Genomic DNA, 9,261 nt, shown 5'->3' on the forward strand with positions numbered 1-9,261 from the left:
AAGTTGTCCGTGCGTTCTCCATCCATCCATCCGTGTGTCAGACCTTATGTGTCTTATTGCGCCTGAAAGGCGCCGCGTATCGGCGTGAAATTTGGCATGCCGAATCTGTGGGCGTGGGCGGCCTTTGTATTAAAATTTGGGCGTGATCGGACCAGGGGTGCGCCGTCGGCACGTGCAAAAGGGCGCTCTCATAGGGCTAGCATGGTGTCGGCGAGAGCGGCGGTCGGCCGAAAATCGGGCCGACACGGCTCGCTTTCCGGCTTGATATCTCGGCAACGGGTGATTGCAGCGAGAAGCGGTTGCCACCAATGGATAGAGGAGAGTTGGAACTAGCGTATTGATATGGATTTATAGTATAGCACGCGTCACGTGCAAGGCAATACCCCCGGTTGTGAAAAAATGACCGATTTCGTGCATTGTGACGGGAAAATCGATGCCGCTGGAAAACGGTTTGACGGAATGAAATCGGTGTTGTATCATTTTGCAGACAAATGTACGTGTAATGATAGGAAAACAAATAAAAAGTGATGATCCGTACCATTTCCTTAAAAATGAAAAATTAATTTGAAAATTTGATTCGCGCGGAGCGCGTTGTCTTTTACAACATCAAAACGTATTGAAAACGCTGATCAATCGCTATGAAACCTACATATTCGGAAAGAGCATTCTTTTCTGACCAATATCCACCCAAAACATTATCGAAAAGTCAATAAACTTTTATGAAAATGACTCAAGCACACGACCGTGTTTCGCTAGCGTGACACTGTTTCCGACGAAATTTTAATTAATCGCGTCGAAATAGAAAAGGACCACCGCCCGTCCGGGAATCGAACCCGGGACCTAAACGATGGAAGACGGATACGCTACCGATTGCGCCAGAGCGGACTGATGAATGGGAGCTCCAATACCGTAGTACATCAGATCGCGGTTACGATATGACTGAAATTTTAAGATGGAGAGAGCAAGTGTTTCTACGTATATAACTCATATGATTCCTCATATAACATTTTAGATATTTAAGTAGGTACACTTCAAGGTAAAATTTTATTTGCATAGCGTGAGAGATTTATTCATCAAAACTTGATGAAAATTTTCGTTCCCTTTTTAGCCACGACCTTGATTTGTCGCATAGCAACGGGACACGCAACAATAGTGGTAAACAATTTCAGCAAGAGCAGCCGGTGAGTGAATGCACCACAGGCTCGAGCCTCGAGTAATAGGTTTCGGTGTTGGGATGACTGTTGACTATTCGAGAGGCGATCGTTTGAGTGAAATTTTGCGCCTTTTTGTGCGTATTATCTGCGCTCACTTGATTGTTAATCGTCTCAGTAAGCCCTGATGTGAATTTCCTTGCTCAACGGCTGATCATTGAAACTTTGCGCGGAGTTATTTGATTGAGTAATTCGAGTCATTCGGGTAGGTACCATACCTGCCGTTAGCTTGATTACTCATAAGTTGTCCAAAAGCATCATCTACTGTCTGCACTTTTGCCCAGCTAACTTAGACAGCCATGCCGCGTCATGATCGGGGCAGTGCTGCACGGGCGGCGAATGCTGCCGCTCAACGCCGGCGGCGTGAACGGATGGCTCAGGCCAGGCGGGAGGCCGAGGCGCTCCGTAACGCCGAGCGGGAAAGACAGCGACGGGCGGCCTTCGATGAGGCACAAAGAGAAGCGGACGCTGAACGGCAGCGACAGCGACGGGCGGCCTTCGATGATGCTGAACGGCAGGCGGACGCTGAACGGCAGCGACAGCGGCGGGCTGCCATGGATGACGCCGAGAGAGAAGCGGACGCTGAACGGCAGCGACAGCGGCGGGCTGTCATGGATGACGCCGAGAGAGAAGCGGACGCTGAAAGGCAGCGGCAGAGGTGGGCTGCCATGGATGAGGCTGAACGGGACGCGGTTGCTGAAAGACAGCGACAGCGGCGGGCGGCCTTCGGTGACGCCGAGAGAGCGGCGCACGCTGAACGTGAGCGACAGCGGCGGGCTGAATTGCCAGACGAGGTACGTGACGCAGAACGGGCGGCCAACGCGAGGGGTCACATAGAGGGGCGCCGCAGAGCCGACCGGGCCAATCGAGCCGCCTGTGACGCCGACTCTGTGCTGTCCGGTCGCCAGCCGGTGGCCAGGCTCGACACGGGGGCACGCGACACGGTATGTCCGCACTGCGGCGCCCTCCTCTGGCGAGAGGAGCGGGCCACTCTGTGCTGTTCGGGGGGAAAGGTAAACCTAGATCCCCTGCCCGCCCCGCCACCGCTGCTCCGTGAACTGTGGACGGGTGACACGCTGGAGGCACGCACATTCAGACAGCACTCCCGGCGCCTGAACACGGCGCTGTCGCTGGCGTCTATGATGACACGGGAGGTGAGGCCGGCGGACGGTGGGTATGCACCATCAGTGATCATTCAAGGTAGGTTGTACCACCGCGTCGGTCCGCTGCAGGCCAGAGACGGGGAGCGGCCGTCGTTCGCCCAGATTTATGTGAATGACCCGGACTGTGACGACCCGGCGGCCGAGGCCGCGCTGCGTCTAGGACACGTGCCGCTGCCCCGCGGCACCCGGGAGCCGGAGCGGGCGCGCCTGCTGACGCTGCTCGAACAGCTGCAGGTCCTGCTGCGTCAGGTAAATCCCTATGTGCAGGACTTTATCCACGCCGCCGAGCTGCCAGAGGAGGAGGTTCAGCAGCAGAGACTGGTGGTAAGTGCCGACGCCCGCCCGGCCGACCAGCACCCCCGACGGTACAACCGCGCCGAGGGGTTCCGGGAGGTGGCCGTGCTGATGGACGAGGAGCCCGTCCATCAGGACATCGTGCTGCGTCGCCGTGCCGATGCCGAAGGTCCGTTCCTCCAGACGGTAAATGAGACGCACCGGGCGTTTGAGGCTCTGCACTTCGTGCTCCTTCTGCCGTTTGGCACAGACGGCTGGCAGCCTGACCTACGGCAGGCGGTGGCAAACGGGCGCGGGGACGTGAGGGGCGTGTCGCTGATGCAGTACTACGCTCATCGGCTGCAGCTGCGACCCGACCTCGATGACTCACTGTTCCGCGCAGGACGCCTGTTTCAGGAGTACGTGTGCATGGCTTTTGCGCGCGTAGAGACCCAGCGTCTGCTGTACCTGGCTCGGAACCAGGCCGGCCTGCGTGCCGAGCTGTACCAGCGCCTACAGGACGCGCTGCCGGGGGACGCCGAAAGGGAGCTGGCCGGCGGAGACCGCGTCGGTCAGCGTGTCATCCTGCCGGCTTCCTTCACCGGCGGGCCCCGGTACTACCAGCGCAGGTGAATTATTTACGAGCGCGTTACATTGCTTATTATGTAGAAATCGGTTGTTGAATCAAATGTTTAATCCGTGCCCTGCTGGGGGGGGGGGGGAAGTGTGATTTTGAACAGCCCCCCCCCCCGCCCCGCTGGGGTTTTTCGTGAATATCTCAAAAATTGTTGCCACCGTTTTTGGTACACATCATAATGCATCTATTCTGCATGTGTTGTGAAAATTGCATACCAAGATCACTCAAGGTCAGGTCACCAGGTCATGTCAAATGACTTTAGTTACAAATAGAGCCTCGCCGAAAAAAACATCGTGTAGGTCGTTACGAGACGAAGCCAACGGTACACGGTTTTAAGGTCATAGGTCAAATGGTGACCTCTGAGGTCAGTTCAATTACCCAAAAGTCGGGAAAACCGGGACCTGTTAGAACGTCGTAAAGTGTGGCTGTTATGGGGTTTCCGGGGTGGTTATCACGAATATCATATTAGTTTTGATCGCAATGATGTCTTCATGCATTAAGGTCAGGTCGGGTCAGGTCAGGTCAGGTCAACCAGTAGGTGTTCTGCCGGGTATTCGCGGTAGGTGTCAACCGTCTCTGTCAGCTTCATAACATGTTCCGAAATCCGAAGGCACCAAAACTACTTCGTACATGTTCAAATGGTCGCTAAATTCGAATTCAGCTCCAAAGAATAGCTAGCCTCGAAACATGTAAAACTCGAAAAGTGAGCCGAGGTCATCAAAGGTCAATGACCTGACCTGACCTTCAGGTGACTTTGATACCCACCCTAATGCCTGGGACCAACATCATATCACATTGTTTGAACGCTTGAAACCACGAAAAGACTGCAAACGCGCGGCTAATGCGAGCCGACATACTCCGAATCGCGATTCCGGCCAAACATGGTCTCGAAAAGTAGGTCACAGGTCAAAGGTCATTTGGGTCAGGGTCATGAAATTTTCATGATATGACCGTGTTCATGTAACTACGGATATTCTGGGCTCTCGAGAACGGAAGGGCTCTATTTTGAATACTGATGACGTCACATTTGTGTGGTGAGGTCACGAAAGGCCACAATTCCAAAGAGCCACACAATCTCATCCCCCCCCTCTCTCTCTCCCCCAACCAGTTGGTCGCGTTGTGATAGGTGTATATGTCAGCCTTTAGATAGGATTTTTGCGATACTTCATTTCCTCATTTGGTGTTTTACCTTTGTCTCAATGAATCAGGTACCAAGACGCCATGGCCATCGTGCGAGTGTACGGCAGGCCGACGTACTTCGTGACGTTCACCTGCAACCCAAACTGGCCTGAGATCCAGGCGGCGCTCCTGCCCGGCCAGGATGCGCATCCCGCCCCGATCTGGTGGCCAGGGTGTTCCACCTGAAGCTGAAGGCCCTGCTGAAGGAGCTCACCACCAGCGGCATCTTCGGACGCTGTGTCTCCATGCTGATGGTGGTCGAGTTCCAAAAACGAGGTGAGTAGGCACTAAAGGTTTGTGTTCGTGTGTGTGTGTGGGGGGGGGGGGAGGAGGGAGTGTGAAGGAAACCAATACAGCTCATCATGCATCAATTTTACGTCGTGTGCATAATTTTAGCGCTCAGGTCACTTAGGTCAGGTCGAACTTACAAGTCTAAACCGCAAGATTTCTTTTTTCAGAATCGCAACATCTGCCCAGTTGCAATGAGCAAAGTGCAGCTTATAGCCAGCAGTGGCCCGAAAGGTCATGTTGGTTCATAAAAAGTCACCACATGACTTTGACCTGAAGTTAATTTTTTAAGGTCCTATTCTATCTCAATCGCCGCTTAAAACATTATTTACTTTCCCTGCAGGTCTGCCGCACGGCCATATCCTGGTCATCGTCCGGCAGGAGGACCGCCCGCGGACTGCCGACGATGTAGACGCGGTGATCACGGCGGAACTGCCCGACCCGGCCAGGTCAGACCAGGCGCGCCGCCTGCACGAAATCGTGGTGAGTACCATGGTACACCGCCAGTGCGGCGCCGCCAACCCGACGGCCGCCTGCATGGACGGCGGCCGCTGCTCCAAGGGCTTCCCCAAGCCGTTCGCCAACGAGACAGAGTGGCGGGATGACCATCCGTACCCTGTCTACAGGCGGCGACCGGCGGCCGAGGGCGGCCAGGAGTTTGTGCGTGACGGGCGGCTCATCACCAACCAGTGGGTGGTACCCTTCTCTCCATACCTGTCCCTGAAATATGAGGCTCACGTGAACGTGGAGGTGTGCTGTTCGGTGCAGAGTGTCAAGTATCTTTTCAGGTACATCTACAAGGGCCCGGACCGCCAGATGGTGCGCGCTGACAACCTGATCGGCGGCGATGACGAGATCGCCGAGTACCAGGACATGCGCTCGATCGGCGCCAGTGAAGCCTGCTGGCGTCTGTTCGACATGCCGATGAGCCAGCGGCAGCCGAACGTGGTCGCTCTACAGGTGCACCTCGAGGATCACCAGCTGGTGTACTTCGAGCCGGGACAGGAGCGGCAGGCGGCTCAGGCCGCCCGACGCACCCACCTCACCGCCTGGCTGGAGTATAACCGGGAGTCGGCCGCCGCCGACCCGGACTGCCGCCGACTGCTCTACCCGGACTTCCCGTCGCGGTATACCTGGCAGGCCGGCCAGAAGGTGTGGCGCAAACGGCGCCAACAGCAGGCGGCAGAGGCCATCGGCCGCGTGGTGAGCCTCTCACCGCGTCACGGCGACGTGTTCTATCTCCGCGTGCTGCTGCACCACGTCGCGGGGGCGACGTCCTTTGAGGAGCTGCGCACCGTGGACGGCGTGGTCTGTGCCACCTATCGTGAGGCGTGCTGCCTGCGCGGCCTTCTGCAGGACGACCGCGAGTGGGAGGTGACGATGGAGGACGCGGCGCACGCACAGATGCCGGCTCAAATCCGGCGCCTCTTCGTGACGCTGCTGCTCTTCTGCGCACCAGCCGATCCGTCAGAGCTGTTCCGGCGTCACCTGGACGCCATGTCTGATGACTTCGGCCGTCGTCATCGCGACCTGCCGGACGAGCTGCGCGCTGCACTAACACTGGTGGACCTGGAGCGGCAGCTACAGCAGGCCGGCAAAGAGCTCCGAGACTTCGGTCTGCCGGAGGTGACGCCCGATCAGCGGGCGCGGGCAGCTGAGCTGCAGCAGGCCGCCGAGCTGCGCCAGCTGCCGCGGCTCATTCAAGAGGAGCTGGAATATGACGCAGCAGCGCTCAGAGACCAGGTGGCCATCCAGCTGCCCACTCTGCTGCCGCCGCAGCGCCACGTCTTCGACCTGGTGATGACGGCCGTCGACGGGCGGCGTCCGCTGGCCGTGTTCGTGGACGCCGCTGGTGGCACCGGAAAGACGTACGTCTTCAACACGCTGCTGGCGGCGGTGCGCTCGCAGGGTATGGTAGCGCTCGCAGTGGCCTTCAGTGGAATTGCTGCCACTCTGCTGGACGGCGGGCGCACATACCACTCGCGTTTTAAGGCACCGCTGCAGGTGGACGCGACATCAACGTGCGCCATCAGCGCGCAGAGCCCGCTGGCGGAGCTCATCCGACGGACGGCGCTCATCGTGTGGGACGAGGCGCCTATGGCCCACCGTCACCACCTGGAGGCGTTCGACCGCACGCTGCGTGACGTCACTGGCAGCGAGGAGCCGTTCGGCGGAAAAGTCCTCGTGCTGGGCGGGGATTTCCGCCAAATTCTCCCAGTCATCAGGTAACTAACAACAACAGGCGTTCAGTGTGTATGAGAAAAAAGTATATACAAAAATAGCTGTGGTACGTTTGTTGTTATAAATGTGCAATTGAATACGACTGATATAATGCTCTTCGGCGCAATCACATTATTGCAGTTTAACATGTGAAATAAGTCGTAGCCATGAACATTCAACCGCTATGCCTTCAAAACGTATTCACTGATTTATATCGATGCCAGCGTCGTAAACACACTGCCGCAGCGGATTGATCGTAGACCGCATGTTTTGTGGTTTATTTAGCTTCGCCCTGGTGGGGGGGGGGGGGGGCTTTTTGACCACACTCGCCAGTTTACACTCACACTCGCCCACACAGTGAGCCCAGTAAAGAAATCTGGGCTAAATTTGTTATGGCCGAAAATAAATTCACTGTGCATCGTATGAGTTATTTCTTACTTCCGGTCACATAACGTCAACGGGTCTCCAGATTAAGATTAAGACGGGTCATCCAGCAGTTTTTTGCGATAACTTTAGGTAAACATGTTAGAACGATACAAACGCGTTAGTTAGATGGATTCAGTTAAACAATACAAATCGACAGTTATGACACATTACCTTTACCGGTAGGGTCACGACCTCGACCCTAGGTCAGATTTTGCAGTCGGACTTTTGAGGTGAGATTATACTTCATTCGACGCGTCTCAACGAGCGGAATGCGTCGCTGATAAAATTGACAGTACAACCTTGATGAGAAAGTTTCGCAGAAAAACGTTTCCCGAAAAATGTTAATGCTTTAGTTTTTCCCCTGTGGCTTAGACCCCCACCAGGGCGCCGGCTAAACAGCCATTTCTGAGCATTAGTGGCCGTCTCGGCGCGTTTTTATATGCATCTTTTGTCCGTTTCAGGCACGGTACCCGCGCACAGGTGGTGGACGCCTGTCTGCGGCGGTCAGCGCTGTGGCGTCACTTCATTGTGGCGCCGCTGCTGGAGAACATGCGGGCGCGGCGGGCAGCCGGGCCGGACGGTCCAGAGCTGCGGGCGTTCTGTGACTGGCTGCTCGAGCTGGGAGAGGGGCGCGCAGAGGGCCCCGAGGATGGGTTCGTTCAGCTGCCCCCGCACCTGGTGATGGATGCCGATATCGACGCTGTCATTGACTGGGTGTTTGATGACCTGGCAGGGCGACACGGTGACCGAGAGTGGATGGCGTCGCGGGCGGTGCTCGCGCCGCGGAACACTCGGGTCGACGAGCTGAACGCCGCAGTCACCGAGCGCTTCCCCGGAGAGGCCGTCCGCCTGCTGAGCGCCGACAGTCTGGTGGAGGAGGCCGAGCAGCTGGATATCCCACATGAGTATCTAAACACTCTGTGCGCTCCCGGCTTCCCACCTCACTGCTTGATGATAAAGCCAGGCATGCCACTCATGCTACTTCGTAATCTGTCCGCCACTGACGGACTGTGCAATGGCACGCGACTTATCGCTGGTCGTATCATCAGCCCGCGACTCATGGAGGCCACCATCGCCTGCGGCAAAAACGCCGGAAGGCAGGTGCTAATTCCACGGCTCCCACTCCAGCCCCCGGATGACGCGTTTCCCTTCCGCTGGGAGCGTCGCCAGTTCCCCGTGCGGCCAGGTTTCGCCATGACGGTGAACAAAGCCCAGGGGCAGACGCTCGGTCGGGTCGCGGTCTTTCTGGAGGAGCCAGTGTTCAGCCACGGGCAGCTGTACGTGGCTGCATCGCGGGTCGGCCGGCCGGCGGATCTGAGGATCGCGCTGCCCAGAGGTGGCCAGGGCGCAACACCCAATGTGGTGTACACGGAGGTGATGGGCCGAGGTGAAGGCCGGTAGATCCACGGGTCGCAGAGGCGACGGGTAGCCAGAGCGCTACGAGCAACGCGGAGAGGAGGAGCGAGGAGCAACGAGGAGAAAACGGCCGGCCGACCGTGATGCAGGACGGATCAATCATGGCGAGCCAATGCGCCGCCAAGTGGAAAATTTACACATTAACATAAAATGCCGCAACTGGCTTTGGTGACCTCCAATGCGCGAGCGCAACTTATATTTTGAGGATAAATCAATGTATTGAGTGGCATGTTATAAAACATGTTTGATATGCCCTGATGATATATTTGATTTTTGATGATATATTTTGATATTTGAGAGCACATCTAACAGTGGGCGTTTGCCCCCAGCTATACAATCGGCTGCGAGTAGCACACACCGAGTACTTCTCGGGGGGCCTTATTGCCGCTGCCCACGGCCGCCGTGTCTTCCCTCACCAGAGGTGTGCGCTCTGCACTCGGTGAGGGGT

The 9,261-nt window shown here is 56.6% G+C and overlaps 2 protein-coding genes across 2 annotated transcripts; both read left to right on the forward strand.

Annotated features, from left to right (window-relative positions):
- The first annotated feature begins 1,582 nt into the window (after positions 1-1,582).
- On the forward strand, positions 1,583-8,143 carry LOC122387707. The gene is made up of 6 exons (XM_043378116.1): positions 1,583-3,276; positions 4,493-4,594; positions 4,636-4,739; positions 5,095-6,976; positions 7,859-8,050; positions 8,131-8,143. The coding sequence occupies exons 1-6, from the start codon at positions 1,583-1,585 to the stop codon at positions 8,141-8,143; spliced, it is 3,987 nt and encodes a 1,328-aa protein (XP_043234051.1).
- A 138-nt stretch (positions 8,144-8,281) lies between these two features.
- LOC122387701 (ATP-dependent DNA helicase PIF6-like) lies at positions 8,282-8,845 on the forward strand. The gene has a single exon (XM_043378109.1). It carries the CDS (start codon positions 8,349-8,351, stop codon positions 8,796-8,798), a length of 450 nt encoding a protein of 149 aa, XP_043234044.1. The 5' UTR covers positions 8,282-8,348; the 3' UTR covers positions 8,799-8,845.
- The last annotated feature ends 416 nt before the right edge of the window (positions 8,846-9,261 follow it).

Source organism: Amphibalanus amphitrite, unplaced genomic scaffold (genome assembly GCF_019059575.1).
Source record: "Amphibalanus amphitrite isolate SeventyFive unplaced genomic scaffold, NRLGWU_Aamphi_draft 000295F_arrow, whole genome shotgun sequence".
Lineage (NCBI taxonomy): Eukaryota > Metazoa > Arthropoda > Thecostraca > Balanomorpha > Balanidae > Amphibalanus > Amphibalanus amphitrite.